At 38.9% G+C, this 24,027-nt stretch overlaps 3 protein-coding genes across 4 annotated transcripts in view; 2 read left to right on the top strand and 1 right to left on the bottom strand.

Moving 5' to 3' along the window:
• Nucleotides 1–179: 179 nt before the first annotated feature.
• On the top strand, nt 180–9,119 carry lpin1b (lipin 1b). 2 transcript variants are annotated; one of them, XM_057353514.1, is made up of 19 exons: nt 181–543; nt 1,804–2,004; nt 2,079–2,386; nt 2,536–2,625; nt 2,756–2,870; nt 2,978–3,236; nt 3,316–3,409; nt 3,948–4,108; nt 4,403–4,496; nt 4,575–4,644; nt 5,547–5,639; nt 5,825–5,874; nt 5,967–6,105; nt 6,250–6,398; nt 6,543–6,629; nt 6,734–6,886; nt 7,454–7,568; nt 7,685–7,788; nt 7,869–9,119. In XM_057353514.1, the coding sequence occupies exons 2-19, from the start codon at nt 1,813–1,815 to the stop codon at nt 8,032–8,034; spliced, it is 2,439 nt and encodes an 812-aa protein (XP_057209497.1). In that variant the 5' UTR covers nt 181–543; nt 1,804–1,812; the 3' UTR covers nt 8,035–9,119. The 2 variants fall into 2 exon arrangements, with proteins under 2 accessions (XP_057209498.1, XP_057209497.1); XM_057353515.1 differs by lacking the exon at nt 2,536–2,625 and having other exon boundaries at nt 180–543.
• A 124-nt stretch (nt 9,120–9,243) lies between these two features.
• On the top strand, nt 9,244–17,238 carry gnpat2 (glyceronephosphate O-acyltransferase 2). Its single transcript, XM_057353844.1, has 16 exons — nt 9,244–9,370; nt 10,249–10,440; nt 10,693–10,869; nt 11,114–11,243; nt 11,478–11,605; nt 11,683–11,758; nt 11,889–12,040; nt 12,120–12,250; nt 13,313–13,536; nt 14,263–14,511; nt 14,600–14,679; nt 14,749–14,889; nt 15,061–15,160; nt 15,544–15,637; nt 15,805–15,866; nt 16,010–17,238. Exons 1-16 carry the CDS (start codon nt 9,359–9,361, stop codon nt 16,051–16,053), a joined length of 1,992 nt encoding a protein of 663 aa, XP_057209827.1. The 5' UTR covers nt 9,244–9,358; the 3' UTR covers nt 16,054–17,238.
• Nucleotides 17,239–18,345: 1,107 nt separating this feature from the next.
• dnmt3aa (DNA (cytosine-5-)-methyltransferase 3 alpha a) overlaps nt 18,346–24,027 on the bottom strand; it is a 37,403-nt gene continuing 31,721 nt past the window's right edge. The window contains exon 23 of the mRNA XM_057353845.1: nt 18,346–23,979. Coding sequence (XP_057209828.1) covers nt 23,838–23,979 — 142 coding nt within the window. The 3' untranslated portion in view covers nt 18,346–23,837. The remainder of the gene's footprint in view (nt 23,980–24,027) is intronic.

Below are 24,027 nucleotides of genomic sequence, written 5' to 3'. Positions count from 1 at the left end.
CAAACGCAAAAAAATCAATGTCAGCACATTTAGCAACCTACATCCGTTTATTTTAACCAATATTTACAGTCATCAAGACACCAGACATCGAATGTAAGTAAAAGAGGCGCGCTGATTGGACAGCTGGATCACCTCACAGCGGCCACGCCGAATGATGAGAAGGGCGCTCTGATTGGACGGCTGGATCACCTCAGAGCGCAACCTGCGCCAACACGGACTAAAATAAACTATCAGCGACCGCCAAACTTCTTCAGTTCTCTTTAACAGACTATTATTTGGAAATTCTCTTAGACTATAATGCAAAATGCTAACATTCAAAAAGACGCTTCGTGTCGACGCTTGTGCATACTTTCGCTTGATTGGCTCAAAGTCGTATGACATAATACTCCTTTAGAACGTTTTTTTGGTGCGTGACGTCACTCCCACTCGGAGAGAACATGACCGAAGGACTTTTTGTTTGTCTGTTACTGATGCGGCATTTGTGTGTGTTTATGTGTGTGTGTCCTTCACGCTTATGAAGAACTGAAGGGATTCTTCCTGGAGGTGAGAGACTTTTATACATCAACTAAATAAATGTGCGCGTGTGTATGTAAGTGTTCGAATCAGTTGATGTTCTGAGTTAGAAAAGACGTTATGTTAACATTCTATAGTGATGTGTCTTTCAATTGTTTTCTGAACAGAAGACATGATGTCACAATGACAGCATGATGATGATATTGTCTTGACTCGAGGCTGATGTGTCTAAACAATTTTGCTTGATGATGAATAAAGCTCATGCAACCTTTAACATTTCAGAAAGGAATCTATTTTTGGACTGAGGAAGCTTTTTACTCCAGACCTTCAGATTTCTTTCTCTTTCTTAGTTTCTCTTTGCAGCTTTGCTGCGAAGGACAATTTAAAAACCTGCAGAATGATCTAAATACAGATTTCAAACAGAACGGTTTACATCTGCCTTGACTTTAATGTCCTGCTCTAGATGTTTTTGGGATCATCTGTTCTCTTAACTCAGTTAGGATCTCCAGGGCCGTGATTGTTCAGTTATGGAGGAATATGACACCAGCAGCAGTGGTCTGTCGCAAGCACGCTGTTATTCTTACATCGACTGTTTAGACTGACCTCTGAGCTCAGCTGGGAACTAAATATTTCATAATGTCCAGACAGTCTGTTTGATCGAGTACAGAAATATCCAGTGACAGCATCCCTGCGTTTACAGTAACATTCGAGTTTTTGACTGGATATAAATAACCCATTCCTGCTTGGGATTGGGTGAGCGTGGATTAACAGAAGCAGGGAGGAAAAGCAGCTGGGTGACATTTCCTCAAAAATCTTGAAAGTCAAGGTTGATGGGATAAACAGTACTTTACAGAGAAACGAAACTTGAAATACAGAATATGCAGTTTTTTCACAATTGAAAACAAAACCAGAGGTCATACAACTGAATCTTCAAAGACTGTTCAGTGTTGGCCGATGTCCTGTTGAAACAGGAAGCTGGTGGGCAATGCTCATCGTTCTTTTAAATAAGCAGGCTTTAAGGGGATAGTTTACACAAAGACAAAAATCCTTCATTTATCATTTAATTACATTCATGTCGTTCAAAACCTGAATATGGCTATTTTGAAAAATGTCTCCGTGGTTTTGTGTTCATACAATGAATGTCAACGGGGGACAATGTTGTTTGGTTACCATAGTTCTTCAAAAGATCTTCTTTCGTGTTCTGCAGAAGAATGAAAGTAAAACTATATGCTAAAAGAAATAAATAAACGGGATCCATCACATGACTTCGATTCTTCATATCCCATGTAGGCTCGGACCATGAATTACGTGGGGCAGTTGGCCGGTCAGGTGTTTGTGCAGGTGAAGGAAATCTACAAAGGTCTGAATCCCGCCACGCTGTCTGGCTGCATCGATGTCATTGTTGTGCAGCAGCCCGACGGATCTCTGATCTGCTCACCCTTCCACGTGCGCTTCGGAAAGATGGGCGTCCTGAGATCACGAGAGAAAGTGGTGAGCATTTCACCTCATGACGTTTCACTGAGCTTCTGAAGCGAACCTGTCTGACCCCTCTCTCTCTTTCTCAGGTGGATATAGAGATCAACGGAGAACCTGTAAATTTGCACATGAAGCTGGGAGATAATGGAGAAGCTTTCTTTGTCAAGGAGATGGAAGATGATCAGGTGGTTCCCTTTTATCTGGCTACATCTCCCATCCTGTCTGACAGAGGGGCTCTGATGGGCTGCTGTGCTGAGAATGGTGTGATGAAGAAGAGGAAGAAGAGGAGAAGGAAGTTTAAAGTGGAAGGCGTGAGGAAAGAGAACAGCCTGGAGTTTTCCGAAGAGGAGCAGTTTAACTTCGACATTAATGATAGCGAGCAGTCGGATGAGAACAGGTGAGACCACCGGACCAGGGACTGTGTGTGTGACAGCAGAAGGAAAGAGCAGATGGGGAAGTCTTAATCATCAGACAAAAATGCAGATGTGATTCTGCTGGATTTGGGTTTGTTTGTCGTTTGTGTAAACTCGCATGTGTGTTTTTAAGGGGAGAGCTGGAAAATGAAAGTTTAAACGCTGGAAACACACAAAAGAAAAACACAGAATATGCTCGGTCAGATGGGGAATGGAGTCACAGGTAGAAAACACAGACAAGTATCTAATTAGACATACTGTACTTCTCTAGAAAGAAAAAAAAGTGTTGAGGAAATGGATAAAGTCTCCGGGATTCTAAAAAAGTTTGATTAAGTTTTGTTCTCTCTGTTCAGTCCTAATGTGTCTCGTCCCTGCACTCCTAAAAGTGACTCTGAACTGCTCTGTAAAGGACAACCGGAGGATTCGGCCATGTTGTGGTCCTGGGGGGAACTTCCTCAAGCTGCCAAGGTTAATATAATCTTTATCTCACACATTTTACTCAATTAAAAGAACTAAAAAATTGGTGTGATTTGTAAAACTCATGCTTTATGCAATATGAAATCTTGTATTTACAGCCATCATTTTTGTCCGCAAAACCAAACCTCCCGTCTGCGCATCCGCTGTCAATCCCCATCTCGGACAACACACATTTCAGAGTCATTCCCAGCCATGATGACATCAGATCTCACCCTGACGGCCAATCGTCCAGAGCGAAAGACTTTGAAAATCCGGAGGTGACATCAGCAGCATGTGTGATGTCAGAGAGCGAAGAGAATGGAGCAAACACTGGACACCGCTCACAAAATAAGACCGATTCACCCTGTAAAAGAAAAGGTCATTTGTGTAATGCGTTTGTAATAATACAGCTTGCATTTTTTCTGTATTTGGTCGCTTTAAAGTGTTCCGTGTGTAGATAAAAGAAGTCGCCACCTGGGATCTGACGGCGTGTATTTGGATGATATAACACAGTTGGAACCGGAAGCCGCTGCACTTTACTTTCCTAAAAGGTGCGTCATCCTAATTTCACCTCTTTCACTGTCTTTTAAATGTGACCCCTGGACCACAAAACCAGACAATCAAATGACCGATTTTTCTTTTATGCCAAAAACCATTAGGATATTAGGTAAAGATCGTGTTCCATGAAGATATTTTGCTACTGTAAATATATCAAAACTTTATTTTTGTGAGTAATATGCTATGCTAAGGACTTCATTTGGACAACTTTAAAGGCAATTTTCTCAATATCTTGATTTTTTTGCACCCTCAGACTCCAGATTTTCATATTATTGTCCTATCCTAACAAACCAGACATCGATGGAAAGCATATTTATTCAGCTTTCAGATGATGTAAAATCTCAATTTTAAAAAATTGACCCTTAAAACTGGTTTTGTGGTCCAGGGTCACAAATAATAATAATAATGTGCTCTTCAGTCCCACACCCCAGCATGCTCAAAGGAGATTTTTTACATTGTAATAAATTGTACCTTTCTTTATCATTTTAACATCACAGATGATTTGTTTGTGTGTTTCTTTATCGAGAGCAGTGGATCAGAGCGCTCGTGCGGTGAGAGTAGTTGTGGCGGTGTGACCGCGTCTCAGTCCGCGTGCAGCTCAGGAGCAGACAGCGGCGTGGATAGTTACGACCTGCCCTCTATCGGCATCTCTCTGTGTGGAGGACTCACAGAAAACAGAGAGATTACTAAAGGTACACAACATCACACACAGTTATTCAAATGATGTGCAGTTTATATTTAATAGACACTTGTAGATATTCAGGCTTCCATTTAAGTGTCATTTGGTTTCATAATGTCATCAGAATGCACTATAGCAGACAGTAGCGAGTGTAAATTGTTTTCTTCTAACGTCATTTTTTATAATACATCAACACTGTGTTTTTGTTCTTGCCTATAGTATGGTCACCCAAACGAATATATGCTCATGCATCATTATTCTATATATAAACATTATTGATTGGAATCTCTCTCTCTCATTCATTCAGAGCATTTCCAGCAGCAGTTTGTCTCTTATCAGCAGTTTTCTGAGAAACCCTCCATCATTGACAACCCAAATCTGGTGGTGAAGATCGATTCCAAGTGAGTTTTGTCATGTAGTGATCAATTCTCATTGCTCCTGAGCGAAATAATGACTGCTGTTCTTGCTTTTATGAGCAGGTATTATAACTGGAGCACTGCTGCTCCTATTATACTGGCAATGCAAGCCTTCCAGAAACCGCTGCCCAAGGTACACACACACTCATGCACAAAAAATGATACAGACTCACATCCACACCCAGCCCAAACACACACCAGTGTAATCAAATAAAGTTGCAATTTTGTCTTTTGCTCACCCTCATGTTGTTCCAAATCCCTTTTATTTCTTCATTCTGTGAAACAAAAATGCAGATGTTTGGCAGAATGTCCGACCTGCATCAAATGTGGATGACTTACATTGCCAAGCTCCTAAAAGGCCATAAAAGCACCATAAAAGTATATGCACCATATTTCACATCTCTTTTCCTTCTTTTTTCCATCGCCCAAGTATAAATAGCTTGGCACACAAACATGTGCAAACAAACACACATACTTATATTTAGGTACCTGAAATATTTTGCTACTCGGGCAGTATAGATACTGTATATTTTGCAATATTTTGCTTTCCTGTGGCTCAGGGGTTACAGCGTGGCGCTAGCAACGCCAAGGTCATGGGTTCGATCCCAGGGATTGCACATACTCTGAGACAAAATGTATAGAATAATGCAATGTAAGTCACTTTGGATGAAATCGTCTGCCAAATGCATAAATGTAAATGTACTGAAAAAGCAAACAACTACGCCATCTGCTGGAGTAATGTGTGAGCTGACAAATGGTTAGAAACAACAGTCTAATGTATTGCAGAAAAAAATCCTACCTGATGTCGCTCTATCACACACATACACAGGAACGCTATGACCAGTTCATTTCATCTGATCTCTTATTCTGTGTATTACCCCCCCCCACCCGGTTGTGTGTGTGTTATAGTTTGCAGGATTCAGTTGTGTGTCTTCTGTCATCTGCAGCATGTGTTTGTTGGTGACTTTAGTTTGTGTTTTATTAAGACAATCTTTCAGTTGCTAAGCGTTGTGTTTATGTGCATGTCCATCATAGGCCACGGTAGAAAGAGTTGTGAAGGAGAAGATGCCCAGAAACAGAGGAAGATGGTGGTTTTCATGGAGAGGAAGAACAAACAACACAAAACCAGTATGCAAAAACTGTTTACATAACTAAATACCTCAAAAAAATGTATCATATTCTGCACTACGATATGTACAAAAGTAAATATACGGTCTGAACTACAAGTACATATTATTTAATAAAACAAAGAGACAAATTAAACATTAAAAATGTTATACTTTTTGACACTGTTTGGATTTTGTGTTTTTCAGGATTTAATTTCAGCTGTTTCAGAATGTGCACCAAGAGACGACAATAACAGGTTAAAATCTGATTCAAACATTAATATGAAATAAATATTAGTCTTAAAAAAACTCGACAGCACTTTATAATCGTGCGACTAAACTCTTACAGGCGGACAGAAGAGTTTTCCTCCAGTGATGACGATCACTTATCTGCCAATCAAACTCCCAAACACGCCCACACAGTCCCCGCCCTCACCACAGGGGGCGTGTCCTATAAGAAGACCCTCCGCCTCTCCTCTGAACAGCTTGTAAGAACATTCACAACTGATACCATGAGTGAAGTTGTTATATTATGTGAGACAGGTTATGCATGCAAAGTAAACCAATTAAGTCGCTTGGCATCACTGCTTCACTGATTTGATCACATTGTGTGTGTCTGTGTGTATTTGTAGGCAAACCTGCAGTTGAAGGAAGGTCCAAATAATGTGATATTTAGCGTGACAACTCAGTATCAGGGAACATGCCGCTGTGAGGGAACCATCTACCTGTGGAAATGGAATGATAAAATCATCATATCGGATATAGACGGTACAATCACCAGGTACTATCTTAACATAAACCATTTTCGCGTAGACACACAAACTAACACATGCAGGAACTTCACTCTCAGTTGATTGTTATGTGTAGTATTTCAAATACAGCAGATCTTAAAACACAGATGTTCTTCTCTTCACCCTTTCCGCAGGTCGGATAAGCTGGGACACATTCTGCCCACGCTGGGTAAAGACTGGACCCATCAGGGTATCGCACGTCTCTATCATAACGTCAGCCAGTAAGAGCTCACGATCGCTGTCACATGATTATTGCGGTGTGATTCACTGATTTATTAGAAGGATAAAGAAATTCTGGTGTGATGCTGTGTGTATGTGTTTGTAGGAATGGTTATAAGTTTATGTACTGCTCTGCGAGGGCGATTGGAATGGCTGAAATGACCCGGGGTTACCTGCACTGGGTCAATGAGAGAGGAACCATGTTACCACAAGGACCTGTTTTACTGAGTCCCAGCAGCCTGTTCTCAGCACTACACAGGTGATTTTGACACCAAGGTTATTTTAGTTAGCTAAAATTAAAACTTTGAAAACGTTCCTGTTCATTGAAATCAAATCAAATCTTGACCTAAAAATTATTCTCGAGGAAAAAATTTACATTTTGACTAAAAAAAAAACTGAAGTAAGTTTAAAGCAGTAAAATTATAATAATAAACAAAAACTAAAATAAAACTCTTATATAGCAACATTAAAAATAATCCAATACATTATAAAATGATTGAAAAGAATTGCTAAAACTAACACAAAATCTAAAAATAAAAGCTAATTTAAAATATTAATAAAACTAAAATCAAAACAGGCATGTAACTAAATGACAACATATTGGCGGGAAACATATTTCAAAACCTGTACTTTTCAGGAAATTCAATAAAAACAATAAAAACATTTTAATTAATTAAACACTTCGCTGTCAAAGTTGAAAAGGTCTTTTTTATTGTTTTCATTGGTTAAATATTTGCAAAACCCACAAACACGAAGGGTGGCAAATAATAAATATATTTATATTTGTAGTGATATTGTCAAAAAATACTCTCCCTGTCTGTTTTAGGGAGGTGATTGAGAAGAGGCCAGAGAAGTTCAAGGTGGCGTGTTTGACAGACATTAAGAATCTCTTCTACCCAAACACTGAGCCCTTTTACGCTGCATTTGGGAACAGAGATACAGTGAGTAAATTGTTCAGTGAGTGAATATGTGAAAATGAATGAGCGAAATGAGAAGTTCCTCAGTAGGCAAAAAAAACTCCAACTTGTGTTTAGTGATGTGTGTTCTGTGTCTTTAGGATGTGTTTTCCTATAAGAAGGTTGGCGTTCCTTTAAACAGAATCTTTACCATCAATCCTAAAGGAGAACTGATCCAGGAACACGCCAAGACCAACATCTCATCGTGAGTACATGCTTCTGACCGCTTGTTAGTGTTTTGTATGTTGTTTGACCTAGAGCTTCAGCTGAGTATTACCTGTGCAGGTACGCACGTCTGGGTGAAGTCGTGGATCACGTCTTTCCGCTCCTGAAGTGCACCAGTTCCTGCGATTTCCCCTGCAGTGACACTTTTATCCACTTCACCTACTGGAGAGAACAGCTCCCTCTGGTGGACGGGCAGATAGCGAGCACAGACAACACCACTCACTGAACACCGCACACAGACACAACATTCTGTGTAGACAGAAAAACAAATACAGACATGCTAAAAATCAACAAACCTCAAATGTATGCACTGTAGGTCAGGCACTTTCTTTCAAAGATATCTTCACATTGTGATCTTTAGAATATTGTACTGTTTATAGTTTTTAAGGTGAGGTCAGATATATTATATGTGCTGTTACTGAGAGGTTTTGTTTTGATATACCTACAGCACCTGTTACCTCAGTATAAATTGTAAAATGAGTTAAAATAAGTGAATTTATATGTTACAACACATATGTGTTTATTATTTATAAATTGAAAGGAACTCAGCAATGTTACGTTTGTTACAATCAAAATAAGCGATGTTACATTGGGTAATCTCAGAAGGAAATTATAGTTTGCACAATTCAAAAGAGATCCTAAAATATGCTTTATTTTGTGGAAAGTATGATTCACACATTTTTAGAGACAGAATGTAGAAACTGTTACATTGCTTTAGTCATTTGGACATTATTTAAACCATTAGTTTGAAATCTAGTGAGTTTGACATCTTTTGCTGTCATATGGAGCACTTCTTCATCTGCTTATTTTTACTTGTCTAAGCATAGATGATTTTATACTCATACCTTGTAGGTTTTAAACAGGTTACTGAGAAAAGAAGAAGATATAGTCCGATTAGCCTCCATTTTTATGTGATGTAATATTATAACCCTGTTTGTGCTGATTTGTGTGTGTGTGTGTTGCAAAAAATGTTATATGCTATATCTATTTTAATGGGAGGAGTGTGTATTTAAAGTGTTTGGGAAGAGGATATTCTTTCAGTGAAAGAAATCAGTCCATCATGAGCTCGAATGAGTAAATGTGTTTCTCAGGTGATTTTATTTTGAAGGGAAATTTGTCTTTAGCTATTCAATAAAGTTTCATACATGTCAAGAAAATAAACCATGTCAGTTTGACCTAATGCAGTTTATCTCATTGAAAGGAGATCAGTTTAAATGGAGTTATCACGTGCTGAATTTTAAGTGATCTCATGTTAGACCAGAATAAATTATTATAAGATCTGTGCTCTACTTAATTCATTCAAAATATGTATGCTATTAAATCGTTTTTTTCTAATCTGCAGTTGATTTATTTCATCAAAGATCTTGAGAGAGATATTAGTTTAAGTAGGAGATTATTATTGGGGGTAACAGGTCGCTAGACGAGAGGAGTTACTGCGGTGCGCGCGCTCATTGGCTCGTGCGCAGCGGTCCGAGTGGGTCGGTTCGAGGTTCAGTTAGATCGGACGTCAGCTCGCAGGAGGGGAGAAGAACACATGCTTTGCATCAGACATGGAGCGAGGGGTATGAACATCATTCTGTCTGCACTTTAGTTAATAACTGTGTGATTTGCTTCAGACGCGCGTTAACTGACGCGACGCAATGAAATTACACCATCATAGTCCACAAAGCGTTTCGCGCATTTGCAGTGTAGAGCAGTTTATTCATTTAAATGGGAGAAATATAGTTATAGTTTGTCTTTATTAGTAAATAGAAACAGCAGCTTTTTGTTTCGCTTTCAGTATGTTTAAACACGGAAAACAGTTTGTGAGGTACAGCCTACAGAACGATACGAAAACATAAGAGAAAGTTAGTTCATGGCTTGCACTTTCATCACTGCTATTATTCAATGTTTTGTTCGATAAACGAATTGAAAATAAAAATGTTGGATTGCGTAAATATGCGTCAGATGTCTGTGGCTGTTGCGTCGCGTCGCGTCGCGTCGCGTCTTGCCATTTTGAACGCGCACAAAAGTCTCAAGGTGAACGTTCGTAAAAGTTACATTTCTGATAATATGGTTACACGGCAAACTCTAATAGCCTACTTATCAATATGAATTAAAAAAAAATGTATGTCACAGACATTCAGTTCAGATTTTATTAGATCAATAGATTGATATTCATTGTCAACAAATTAAAAAACAAAAACAAATGTTAGCAATAAAGAAAAGCAAACAGTATAGCAATATGAGAACACAAAAATTATACATACTTTGGATATATGCTGCTTAACTAATGTTTGTCAATAGGTTTATAATTGGACCGTAAACACCACCATTTAAACCAAAACTTTACAAACACACAATTTTATTTATTGGCCATTATCATTACCCGTGATTCCGATATTTTAGGTTCAGCTTAAAATGTCAGTGACTTGAATGAAATTTATTTTGTGTGTTCAAGAATGCTGACACAGTGCGGACAGAAGCTGAGAGCTTCTTTGATATGCTGGAGGAGAGGAGGCGGGGCAGTGATATAAGCTACGCCCTCCGGACATTTAACGCCCAACCATACCGAGGGGCCACGCCCACTTCAACCTGCGCTCTCAACAGGATGGTGTTAGAATCGCAGTACCTGAGCTACATCATACAGGAGGTGAGTGCGTGAATATAAGCTCAGCTCACTGCTTCCTAAGCTTTTTCTGTGGGATTCCATGGAGAGAAGTGGAGACTTCTTCTGCTATCTAATCTTCGTCTAGCTATTTTAATTTCGCCCACAATGCTCCATTGCATCTCCTGATCTATGAAAGAGCAGCCTATGAGGAATAGCATTTTCCTCCGGTAGACAGAGATGAGATGATATGATATGATGGGGTTTGAATTCTCTCTTTTGCACACGACCACACAGGTCGCGGCTGAGAGCGAGGAACCGCGTGAGGTGATTCTAGAAGATGCGACTGGGATACTGGATGAGATGGCTCAGAACCTGCAGCTGCGCTCCATCCGTCTGCTGGGCTTTATAATGAACAAAGTGTTCCAGAGTGTGTTTCGCTCTATATATGTGAACGAGGAAGGACTCACACGGGTTAGTCATGCAATCTTTTCTCCGACTCTTATTTTAAAATTTTCTTTTCAAGTGGTCCAGATGCTTTTTTTATTGAGTACAAAAATATGTTAGTAGTACTGTGTTAGTTGTAGGCTAACTGGTAGGGGAAAGATCATTTTAAACCCTGCAGGCATTCGCTTTGTGTAAAGAGCAGACTGAAATCAAGTTTGAGGATGAACAACATTTTTTTGTTTGGGTAAACCATCCCCTTCGACCCCTCCAGCTCCAGCAGGCCATTCAGGAGCATCCTGTTATCCTGATGCCCAATCACAGGAGTTACATGGACTTCCTCGTCCTCTCTTACATCATGTTCACATACGACCTCTCTGTTCCCGTCATCGCAGCAGGAATTCGCAAGTATCCGCACATTTTTGTCGGTGGCCGAAATCATAGTTGCATAAATGCTTGAAATGATGCACACTCACATGAGATGAAGACGTCATCTGTGCGCTTTGAGCCAAACGGGTCTCTGCGAATAAGAAATATGAAACATTGACATTTTATGAAATGAGAAGTTGCTATAATGTGTTCAGGCTGTGGTATGAACTTATTTCTCCATTAACCTTCATCGTCATTTTGTCCTGCAGCTCTGATGGGGATGAAGCTGTTTGGTGAGATGTTTCGGCGTGCGGGTGCATTCTTTATTCGTCGCGGCATTGGCTCAGACAAGCTCTACTGGGCGGTGCTTTCTGAATATGTCCGAACAATTGTCCGGGTGAGAATGAAGCCGATGTTTTCTTCTCGGAATTCTTTTGTGAAATTCTTTGACTAAAACTGGCCGTTTTTGTGCAGACAGGTTATGCGCCTGTAGAGTTTTTTGTTGAAGGGTTACGGAGCAGAACACTGAAATCACTTACTCCAAAACTAGGTAAGTGAACGTTCTCTTTTAACCCTTCAGAAAAATGATGTCCAATTATTGTAATGCTTTTTGAATTTGCGTAGTAGTCATTATGTCACGGTGGTTTTCTCAGGTCAGGTCTGTTTTGGGATCTTTACAGGAATGATGCAGATGGTCCTGGAGCCCTTTTTTAAAGGAGAAGTGTTCGATATCACTCTGGTCCCCATCAGCATCAGTTACGACCGTGTGCTGGAGGAATCGCTCCTCGCTCGTGAGCTGCTGGGCGTCCCCAAACCTAAAGAGACCACAGGGGTACACAGCCGAGCTTTTTATCACAGACATCCAAAACATGACAAATCAGAGCGACTCATTGCTCTTTTTAAATCTGCAGGGTTTGCTAAAAGCCAGGACTGTGCTGCAAGAAGATTACGGCTGCATGCACGTGTGCTTTGGCACCCCTCTGTCCGTAAGAGACCTGATGAAAGAAAGAGTCATTCGCGTGCAGTACAATCTGATACCCAGGTAAGTTGTCTGTCTGTAACATCCTTTTACTGTTTGTTTACCCTTACAAAAAGACGTTTTTTTTTCAAGTTTGCTATAAGTACACGTTCAGTCTATTTTTTATGTACTTGTAAGACTTAAAATGACACTTGTTGAAGTGATAGTTTACCCAAAAATAAAAAGTTCTGTCATCATTTACTCACCCTCTTGTCATTTCAAACCTGTATGACTTTTTTCTTCCGCAGAACACAAAAGAAGATATTTTGAAGAATGTCGTTAACTGGCCCCCATTCTCTTGCATGTGGTTTGTGTCCACGCAATAGAAGTGAATGGGGTCCAGTGTTGTTCGGTTACAGACTTTCTTCAGAATATCTTCTTTTGTGTTCGACAGAAGAAAGAAAGTCATACAGGTTTGACATGACAAGAGGGTGAGTAAATAAAGGATGACAGAATTTTCATTGCTGGGTGAACTATCACTTAAGTATGCTGAAGTCTTTCTCGCACTACTTTTTTACTCATGCTTGATCAAATTGATAATTAAACGTTTTAAGTTTACACTATTGAAGGGTGAAATAGCTCAAATAAAAAAATACCTTGAACGAAAGCTTTTCTAAAGTATAAGCATTTATATTTAAATATGAACAAAATAAAGCGTAAATATAAATAATACTACATTACTTTACAAACTAAAGTTTACTTTCATAAACTTAAACAAAGTAAACAACACGATTACTTGTTGTATAGTTGCAGTACTAATTAAAAACATCGTTGTAAACTCTTTGTGTACTCAAAGTTTGCTACTGTTATACTTAGAGTATACTTTTTGTACACTTACTTACTTACTTAATAAAGTATTCTTAAAAATGTACTTGAACTTAAGTATACTTAATAAAACTTGTTTTGTAAGGTCATGGGTACAAATCAAGCAACAAAATGTCTTGAATAAACCTTGAATATATACCTGATACCTAAAAAATCATCAGCGTAAATATGAATTTACTAGCCCCGTCTGTTTAGAATGGAATACTACAAACATTGTCGTAGTTTACAGTGCATTATAACATTTGTTTCTGTCATTAACAGAGACCTTCCCATTAAACCCAATAAGGAGACACAAGAGTTTGTATCTGGTCTAGCCCACACGATTGTCCGTCTGCAGGAGAGAAATGTGGTTCTGAGCCCCTGGAATCTGACGGCTGTGGTTCTGCTTCAGAACCTGCAAGGGATTGATCTGGACCTGCTGACTCACAGAACACTCTGGCTGAGGAACCTGGTCCTACGGTTCGGAGCTCATCTCAACTGGCCCAGTAAGAGCACGTGTAGAGCCATTAATAAACTCTATTGCATTAGGAAATGTGACATAAATCAGCTTAAGTAGCCAAGTTTCTATTAAAGAATTCATAAACAACTTGAACAAAAATACAGTTTTTAACTCAATTTGAATGCCCAGCCACTTAGACTTCCCAAGGGTCAAAACATTTTAGTTTAGCTTTCGAGGTATTGTGAAGCTTCTTTAATTCTGGGATGTAGGCCAAACATGTAAATGGGTTTGATAGTGCCCAAATACAACAAAACACCCATTCAGGACTGTTCCAGTGGCGACCGCATAGACTGACCAATAAATATGGGCCAAACAGCATGGAGTTCTTAAATTTGTGCAATGAATCGTTTGGAAAGATTAAGCGGTTGTTTGAGTTCCTGTTAATTGCAAAAATAACATTTTTAAAATGAAATTATTATTTTAGGCACCGATGTAAAAGAGAACTTTTGTACGGGGAAGCACAACATTTTCTTTGATAACATAAAAATCTACTCTTAACGACATAGTACACCCAAAAATAAAAATGACCTCACCATATTTTTGCCTTCATATGACTTTTTGTTCTGTAAAGGTATTTTGAGAAATGTTCACGTAACGGAAGTTAATGGGGTTTCATATCGTTTGGTGACCAACTTTCTTTAAAAATTCTTCTTCTGTAAAACAAATTTTTATTTTAGGGTGAACTCTTGTCTTTCTGAAATCTGTTTTGAAGAGCACCTTTCAGATTCTGAGGTGATGTCATCAAGCATGACCCTGCATCACTCAGTAGTTCACTGTGAGAAGGGGCGTGTCTATTTAGTGGAGGAGCTGGGTCCTGGACCTGTCAGTCAAGAGGAGGGCGTTTTAAGACTTGCTGCTGCCGTGCTCGTGTGCGCCTCCTACAGGAATCCAGCCGTACACGTGTTCACAAGACCTGCCATGGTGGCAGTCGCTATGACGACAGCTGTAAATAACAGGACGGGTGGGTATGGAGTTTTTTTTGGAACTATTTATCAAATAAAATTTGGGGGTCTTTGTAACTTTTTACACCTCTGTGGTTTCTGTTCCAGATGATATTATTCGTCATTTTAACTTTCTGGTGGAGCTCTTTTCTAATGAGTTTGTCTTTGTTCCCGGTCAAACCGTTCAGGTAAGTATGACAGTTCAAGCAAAGCTGGCGGACATGAGACATTCATCTAAACATCTGCCTGTCTCTCAGGATTTCGAGGAGGGCTGTTCTTTACTCCAGCTGGCTGGTGTGATTGTCCGCTCTGATGAAGAGATGCATGTGACAGAGGGAGGACGGGAAACCATCGTCTTCCTCAGAGCGATTCTGCAGCCTTTTATAGAAAGTTACCAGGTGATTGTTATTCTCAGACTGACTTATGTACAGTGGCTCCAAAAATGTCACAAATCATTATTATATAAATATAAATGCAAAAAAACGATTCTAAACACTTTTCTTAGATCTACGCTACTCATGCAAATAAAAACGAATGCTTGGAAATGTGATGCATTAATGTGTGTTCAGGTGGTGTTCAGGTACCTGTGTGAGGAGAGCTCACAGACGTTCAGAGAGAAGAACTTCGTGCCCAACGTGCGCAGGTTTATCATGAAGCTCCTGATAGCAGGTGAGGATCACGATCAAAGTCCAGACTGAATCTGTGCTCACATACATGCAGAACTAAAGTTTGCTGTTGATATCTGTGAAACAAGCTTAATGATTAATCCACGTCCACACATACGAGAAAAGTTCTTTGTTTTTACATATTCATTTCTTCATTAAGCAGACATTTGTAATCAAAGCGACTTACAAATGAAAGAGCATTTCACATTTCATCACAGAGCTGAGCTGAGCTGACAATAACTAGTTTACCAAGCCATGTTTACAAGAAGGTTTAAAGCAACGAGAAACGAACAACCTAAACGATTTAGTTTTTGTCAAACACAAAAGCAGAGCTAGAAAGTTTATGAAGCCGGAACATGTTTTCAGTGTCTTCTGTGTCTCTTTTAGGTGAAGTTCAGTCTTATGAATGTTTATCATCTGATGTGCAGAAGAACGCTCTCTCAGCTTTGCTCAGGATGACTGCTGTGACCAAAACCAAAGTGTAAGCACCTACACCACCCAGGGTTTTTTTTTTTTGCTGCCGTGCTAATTCTGACTTTTTTTTATAAAGTATGTTTTTTGTGTGTGCTATGTATGTATAATGTGTTTAATGTTAGAAATGTAGATAGTAATAATAATGACTCCCCCCCCCCTCTCTCTCTCTTTCAGTGAAGAACAGAATGAGTTCACAGTGAATACAGCTGCAGTGAAGAGAACATGGAATTTTTTAAGTAAATATATTCTTTAATTTTTGTTCTGAACACTCCATTAATCAAACTGAAACAGAAATAAATATAACCTCATATGATATTATTTTATGTTTTGACTCTATTAGTACGGTGGCTTAATGTTTTGTACATTGTCTCTATGACAGATAATGTATTGACCCCTCGGATCAGTTTAGACGCCAGACTGTGATGAAAACAACGTGATGACACTCGTTCCGTCTTTCACAACTGGACAACCACTCATGGTCACCTGCGTTTTCGGACACAACTGAATGTGGTTTGAGTGATTAGACACCTGTAGTATATTTGGTGTTGTCCATCTGTGATCAAATCACCCAAAATAATGCAAGTTGTATCCATATCGGCTGAACCCGTTTGTGTTAACTGGAGTTGGACAAAAAGATTAAACCTAAAGAAGCTGCTATAGATGAATGACATCATTTATCAGATTGTATAGGACATGTGAATATCGCATAGATAATCATTTACGTTTTAAAATGACAAAATAAAAGGATTTGATTTTATCTTATATGTATTATTTTAAAGATGAATACTTAACATGCAGTTAGCATGTTTTAATATGGATATTCAAATAACTGCATCAATAAAGAAAGCCATTATTTTTATTGATAAGTTATGCATATTCCTTTCAATGATTTGTTTAACTACAGTTTAAAAAGATGGGACAAAAGTCTTTGATGAATAATGATATAAAGGAGCTATTTAAACCCCACCATGACCCCCTCTTACATTGTCTCGAAAGTACTATAATGCACTATTTTATCTCATTTTGTAGTATAAATATTGTTTGTAGTGTTCACATATAGATCAGTGTGTACACGTTGAAAATTCAATCAGCCAATCAGAAACGTCCTTTGTCTGTCAGCGTCCACTGTCTTTTTACAAATAATGTCCAGTCTTTTTCCCCTGATATCTCCTCCGCTTCACTGACGTGATCGCATCCTGACAATATTCCGCCAGCCATTCCTCCACCTGTTCTCCTTCTTTCTGCATCGCCTGCCTCTGCCTCTCCTGGTTTTTCTCCCATTCCTCCTTCCTCTCTTTAACGTTCAGCCATCGCTGTTGCTTCCACCGCACCGTGGAAAGCAGGAGAAACAGCGCCCCCTGCAGCACGTGCCGCACACAGACACACAGAGTCGAAACTACCGACATCAAGTGCGCGCAAGATTCCGAAAACAAACACAGTCCCTCGCAGAAGTGAACAGCAATGTTAGTTGAACGTTCTTCCGGTGAAATATCAACCGTAGTTTGACGCACACATTCTAGGAACTGTCGCATGGCCCGGCGCAGGGGTAAAAGCACCAGATACAGCTGACACACAGCCACGGTCAACGAGTGAAGAACCAGACGACACTCGTTAATAGTTTTGCCTTTGAAATAAAAAAACACATCGTTAAAGGTAACCGTGTTAATGATAAGTGAATAGGCCTATGTGTCTCATCATTCAAGCGAATATGACAAAATATTGTAAAACCTCAACATCATTAGTTAAACTAGTCTTTACCATCCACGAAACAAATGATCCAAATAATCAGGATAATCCACATAATTAGGGCAATACACATGTTAAATGGCGAATAAGATCCTCTTATGGTGGGTATGGAATGATAAACTGTTCACGATAATCGAAACTCATGACACGTCACGCCCTCAGGGTTAATGGAACCAGGAAAGATATTTTCATTTTGTTAGCAAAATTTCATATAGGCCTACACAGATGTCAATTTTCTGGAAGAAAACCCGGTTTTATTTCCTTTAAAATAGAAATGGAACTTTATGTTGATTCGATTCGATTTTCTTTGAAACATAAGGCACTGAAAACTTTAAAACTTTGCAATTTCTTTCATATCTTTTTGTAAACTCCCCCTAGTGTTTGTTTATGTCTATGTTATGATGCTATATTGCTGTCAAGAAAAAAAGATATTCTAATAACCGTCGTATATGTGTAATAGACAATGCATTGGGTTTAACATCACTACTGGTGCTGGGTTTTGGAGCGTCACCCCTTATGCAAAGAAAATATAGATTCGTATTGACTGTCTGTATAATAAATAGTTTAGTATAGGCCTATATTAAAAAATAACTACAATACATTGTAGATGTTACAGTATTGCAGTATATTGAATAATACGAAAGAAATGACATTGATTGAAAAATAGGCTATAAGCACTTTGATTTAATATATGGAAAATAATATTTAATATATTGCATTATATTGTTTAGTATATTTTATAAGGGATAATATACCGGTTTACAATAACGGTGATATTAAAACTGTGATTTTCGATATTGTGTTAAACTACCAACATGTGATAATCTCATAAATAATTCAGCACTCATTTAACACATAATGATAAAGAAGAATTGTAACCCACATTTCAATAGTATTGTTAACATGATGTTTTGGGCCATAATATCCCCTGGCCCTGGGTGTCATGTAAATGATGTTCACTCTAAACACAAGAAAGACAGGACAAGAATCATGTTTAGCACAAAAACAGTACATTTAATTCAAGTGTTCCCCAGCACAAGTGCACTGGAAAGAAGCCGTTATTTAGCTTCATCCCCTTTCACTGCGTACAGAGAGAGAGAGAGAGTTATGGAAGGATGAGCTGCTACTTTAACATCCTAAAGACCATCGAAATACAACAGAACTACAGCCACAGAGAGAGAGAGAGAGAGAGAGAGAGAGAGAGAGGCTAAATGTAAATAAAAACTGAGTGTGTAAAAAAGAAAGAAAGAAAAAGAGATCTTTAATGTGTGATATAGATTTAAGTATGAGAGAGAGAGAGAGAGAGAGAGAGAGAGAGAGAGAGACCAGTGACATTTAGATGGACGAGGCTGTAGGCAATAAATATTGATGCAACAACAATCATATATAAAACAAACATTACAGTCTGACTGTAGCAAGAGTACATGGAGGGAGTATGTAGATAGGAATGCTGGGTAATGTAGTTTTGCCATCACTTTCAAGCAGTTGTGTTACAGTGCACAGTATATCAGCCTTCAAGCCCTCGTGGGAAGTCGAGAGAGAAGTCGTAGTTACGATGTGATGCGCGTTGGAGTGATTTTGCTCAAAAAAACATCTGTGCTCTGACAATTTCATATTTAAATTTTGTCATTGACATTAATGCAACAAAATGAGGAGCGATGGTGCGTAGCTGATGTTTTATCTGTGAACGGTAACATTCTTGTGTTGGCACAGAGAATGATGAGCTCTGTAGCTATTTAATTTCGACAGTACGCAAAACAGACAGTCAGCATTTACAAAGATTCTTTAATAGACACACCCCCAACTTTGGTCTTTAAAAAAATCCAGCATTTTCGAATAGTAATAATGTGACGTTCCCGTGCGCTCATCTCGTAAATACGATCGTTCCGACATGACTTGAAGGGAGGATATGAATACGGTATGAATGGACGTTTTTGTTTTCTTTTACTGAGAGGCACATACTACAGTAAAGTCTAGGCTAAACACATGATTCTGTACATTTTTATTCTTCTTTTTTTACTATTACATTTTCATCAAGTACAAAGTTAAAATGCTTTTGTTAATATATTCATAAAAGAGTAAAATAATAGTGCTTTTTCAAGACTACACAACTTAAAAACAGTCATCGTCAAAACCAATCAAATCTAAATTCCTTTACGATATAGTTTCACGTCATTCTCTTCTCATTTAAGAATAAATTGTATAGCACCTTTTTGAAACGCCTTCACTGCAAAAACCTCACGCGAGACCCCGCCCCCTTTAAAGCTGACAACGGGTGGTCGGTGGGCTCTCAACATCATCACCCGTCAATCATCTTCCCACACGACAGTTCATATATAGAAAACGATTCTCTGGCTGATGCGTTAATTGGACACGCCTTTCGACGTCACTGGCTCAAAGCTCTGCCTTCGACCCTCTTTATTATAACAGACATGCATATAATCGTACACTAGCCAAATATCACGGCAGAATTACTCGAAATGAATTTGAAAACACCAGCACACGAAACGTAATAAAATGCTAAAAAATGCAAACGTATCTATGTACATTTCACCTACCACTGAAGTCTCGACTAATAACAATCAAACCTCACGTCGCATTACAGGATTTACCAATCTTCACCAAACGAACACGAACTGACTCTAGGCTACGAGCGGTTCGACCCAGCACAGCGCCACAAAGAATCGACTCTACCACACGTTTAATGAAGAACATCCTGCATTCAAAACACTGTGAACTGTTACGTCGCTCGAAATTGCATTAGAACAAAATTTCATGAATTTAAGGCAATGCAAAACGCTTTTTTGAATGTGGTTATGCACTCGACTTCGCTCTGAAAGGCGGTCTGGATCGTGAATCGTGAGTAGTGTGCACAATTTTGGGATACTGTGCACAAGTAAACATCTAATAACGACTGTTTTCGGTAACATTTGAGTTTAAATTGAATTTAAACAACCTAAATGACGTTTTCAAATGATAACCTTTGGATAACCACTCCAAAATGTTCAAATGACAGGATGTTTCACCTTAAAATGAGTTTCTCTAAAGCAGAGGTTTACTATAACATAACTATAACAAAAAGCTATTTCAACATGTAATCGACTGTAATATAACCGTTCACGTCTGAATCTGCAAATAAAATTGTACAACGTTCATGAGCTGGCGACATTAGCCATAAATCCGAAGGGATGATGAAGCCAAAACCCCATTTGCTTCCTCTCCTGGTGGAAATGTTGTCTTTATAAACTCTCCCCTCTTTTGAGGGCCAAAGTCCTCGATTTTCAAGAACGAGCATCTCCGTCAGCACCAGATTCCCGTTTACTGAAACAGGATTATAAAACAGAACACAGAGTAGAATTGTACAGCAATCCAGTTTTGTGTGTAATCCAAGTGTGAAATTTTTGGTCACACCGAAATAAGCCACGCTTACCACAAGAATCTGGGAGCACCGTGTGACCTGGGTTCATGGCACCACACACAAATGGGCCACTTTCCCAGAATCCTGAGCGAGAAGCACAAAATACATTAGACTACCAGAACCACAGGAGGGTAGATTCGTAACGCTAGTCGGTGTGTAGATTAGCATGTGGTCCAAACACCAGTCTGATCCTTAAAGGACGTCCACACTGTAGCCATCTGCACTCCTAAGGGCGGCCGCTGCGATGCATTGTTGCGTTTATATTGAATATAAAACAGGATGCAGAATTCTATTTTCAAATTACAATTAGTAAATCTAAGTTTCAGTCAGGATTAAAAAATAGACTGTTACTTCAGAATTTGACGTCCATAATAACGTCTCAACAGGAAAACTGCATGTTATAAATGAAACAGCAATATTTTATTTTTAGGTTCTTCTTCTCAAAAGAGACAGTGACACCTGTTTCACGGCTATTAAGATCAGGTCTCTGAATCATTTTCTTGAAATTGAGCACAAAATGCCTATTGTTATTATTTTATATATTATATATATATATTATCTTCTCATTTACTGTAAAAATATGATTACAGTAATGACAGTTAAAATAACTGTAATCATTCAACTTGAAATATGCATCAAAAGCATTAAAACAAAAATACTTTTACGCATTACAGTAATGAATATTTTCATTCTTGGTGAACCATCTCTTTAATAATACATTTCATTTTCAAATTTTAAATAAATTTAGGTTGCAATAATTTGCATTTTCTTTTTAATTAGCTATTTCCTTTTATTTAGAAAACAACCTTCATTTTATTGGCTATCCTGCTTTATAAATGTCTTTGTTCTGTTAAACGCAAAGATATTTTGAAGAATGTAGCACTTCACTGTAATTCTTCCTACTATGGTAGTCAATGGTGGCCAAGAACTGTTTGGTTACAAGCATTCTTCCAGATATCTTTCTCTGTGTTTATCAGAACAAACTCGAGGGTGAGTAAATGATGACAGAATTTTAGTTTTTGGGTCTACTGTCCCTAAAAATCCTAAAAATGAAGCAAAACATGGAACGGGCTTACAAGACGGAAACATCTGTCGAGCAAAGCTTTTCTGAAGTGCAATTCCATCAAATGTGAATTGTGTGGTCAACTCAATTGACATTCCAATTTATAAACAGAAAGAAAGCCAGTATTCTTTAATCTGCTTATGCTGCCCATCACTAAAAATAGCCGACTCAGTGTGGACGACCCTTCTCACAGTTCACGAGAGAGAAAAACGAACCGAACGCGAAACACAATCAGGGAACGGAAACTAAGCACCATAAAGCTGCACCATGAATTTCTGCGGCACCACTGATTTACTGCACCAACAGTAGAGACACATGCACGGTCTTGAAACTACACAACATCCCTGATACCTGACTGAACACACACGCACACACACACACACACACACACACACACACACAGAGTAATGTACAGTAAACATGGTGGTATCTGGACAAGCATTCAGAAAAAAACGTCTTGTCGAATCCTACGGAAATAATTCCACCTGTACTGTATCTCAAGGTTTAATTTTGGCATCTATCTGCTGCAGTCATATTGCACAGAGACGACAGCAAACGTGGACGACAGAGGAAGAATCCGTCTCACGGAGAAAATAAAGTTGTGACACTTTAAAGGTGACAAGCGTAATTTCTCTCACTGGCGGCTACAAACGCAAATTCATATCGTCACCTGTCATTGGTCGAACAAACAGGAAGGCCCCGCTCCAAATTCACAAACAAAGCAATGTTTTGATAGCACCACAGACCCACAGTGTTTACACTTTTCTAAACAAGCAAAGTATTTCAACATCATAAAAATGACACACTTCACCTTTAAGTATGCAGTGTGAGTGTATGGGTGTGTAACAAAGCGTGTGTGATAAGCTCTCTCACTATATGTGCCCTATAGAATCCCAGCATTAAAGGCCTTATATATGGCTGTGCATTGTGTTGGTATTGCTGAGAGAGAGAGAGCACCATTGTCGAGTTAGTTGAGTAAATGAAGAGTTACCGTAGTAACTAGTAGTAGTACCGTAAAATAGCATATCAACTGTAAACAGTGTATTGTTGATTCTTCAAGCACAGCTTCTCTCTCATAGAAAGTGTGTGAAAATAAATGTCATGTTGCAGACGCACCATATCCTAACCATATCTTGTTCCTCGCACAAGACAATGAGGCGAATTACAGGACTAAGATTTAGGATTTTGCATTTGCAACTGCTTAATTTTCATGACAATTCCCAAACTTACTTTTCCCTCCCGAAACATTTTTTGTAATTATTATCAGTGTTTTCAAATGTCATATTTTTATGTATGACAGTAAAAATGTGAGTGCAATACACTTTACAATTAAAACGTCAAGGCATTACAACAAATATTATGTGTGAGAATTTGGGGGTGAATTTTTATTAATTGTCAGATGAATTTCACCATTCAAAAGAAACTTGAACGTGAATTATATATTTTTTAATGTTTAATTAGATTCACGCACACATTGTCAAATGTGTTTGGACTGACTGAAATTTGGATTTTGCAGTTGCAAAGTTTTCAATAAAAACATCTCGATGCTAAAAATGCTAAAAACCTGCGGCATGACACCAGGTCAGAAGTTGAACACGGTGTGTGACACTTGATTTAGGGTCGGAACGGTTTATCCGGTTCGAGTATTTCGTTTTCAGAGAGTGCCTGATTCTGTTCCGCAGCGGTTTGTGCTCTATATTTCACCCGCTCTATCAGACAAACGCACAATGTCTCTATCAGTTTTGTGAGAGAGGAAGAGTTGTCACAGCTGGAACATGACAAAAGTCTAAAACAACAGACAATACCGTACATAAAACATCAAATAAATATCTGAAATGTGGCTGTCTAGTGAGTTTGAGTATAAGAATAGCACCAGCCATTCACAGGCCTCCAGCGAAACGAACACAAGAGGGCGGAGCTTATTGGAAATGCAAATAAGGAAGGAGAGGGAAGCTGTCACGTCGCGTGATGGGCGGAGTTTCAGACACAGGCGAAGTATTCCTTCAGCGGGGCGAAGAGGTGCCGTATGACGGGCACGCTCCACGACCTTCCCAGAAGCCTCTGCCTGGCGAGACGACTCATGTTGGACACGTCGGTGTAATGGACGGGGAAGCCGAAAACTCTGTAACACGGACATGGAACGTGTTATATCTCATCCCAAAGTTTTAAA

Source organism: Triplophysa rosa, linkage group LG15 (assembly GCF_024868665.1).
Source record: "Triplophysa rosa linkage group LG15, Trosa_1v2, whole genome shotgun sequence".
Classification (NCBI taxonomy): Eukaryota; Metazoa; Chordata; class Actinopteri; order Cypriniformes; family Nemacheilidae; genus Triplophysa; species Triplophysa rosa.
Note: the sequence above shows the minus strand (reverse complement) of the source record. Positions and strands in the feature narration are given on the sequence as shown.

Excerpts from the sequence above, each read along its gene's own strand:
- lpin1b (XM_057353514.1), top strand. The coding sequence starts at position 1,813 with ATGAATTACGTGGGGCAGTTGGCCGGTCAGGTGTTTGTGCAGGTGAAG. Across the intron at positions 3,237-3,315 it reads TTCACCCTGTAAAAGAAAAG|ATAAAAGAAGTCGCCACCTG; the intron begins GTCATTTGTGTA and ends TTCCGTGTGTAG. Across the intron at positions 6,106-6,249 it reads GCCTCTCCTCTGAACAGCTT|GCAAACCTGCAGTTGAAGGA; the intron begins GTAAGAACATTC and ends GTGTATTTGTAG.
- gnpat2 (XM_057353844.1), top strand. Across the intron at positions 11,759-11,888 it reads ATCACTTACTCCAAAACTAG|GAATGATGCAGATGGTCCTG; the intron begins GTAAGTGAACGT and ends GGATCTTTACAG. Across the intron at positions 12,041-12,119 it reads AACCTAAAGAGACCACAGGG|GGTTTGCTAAAAGCCAGGAC; the intron begins GTACACAGCCGA and ends TTAAATCTGCAG.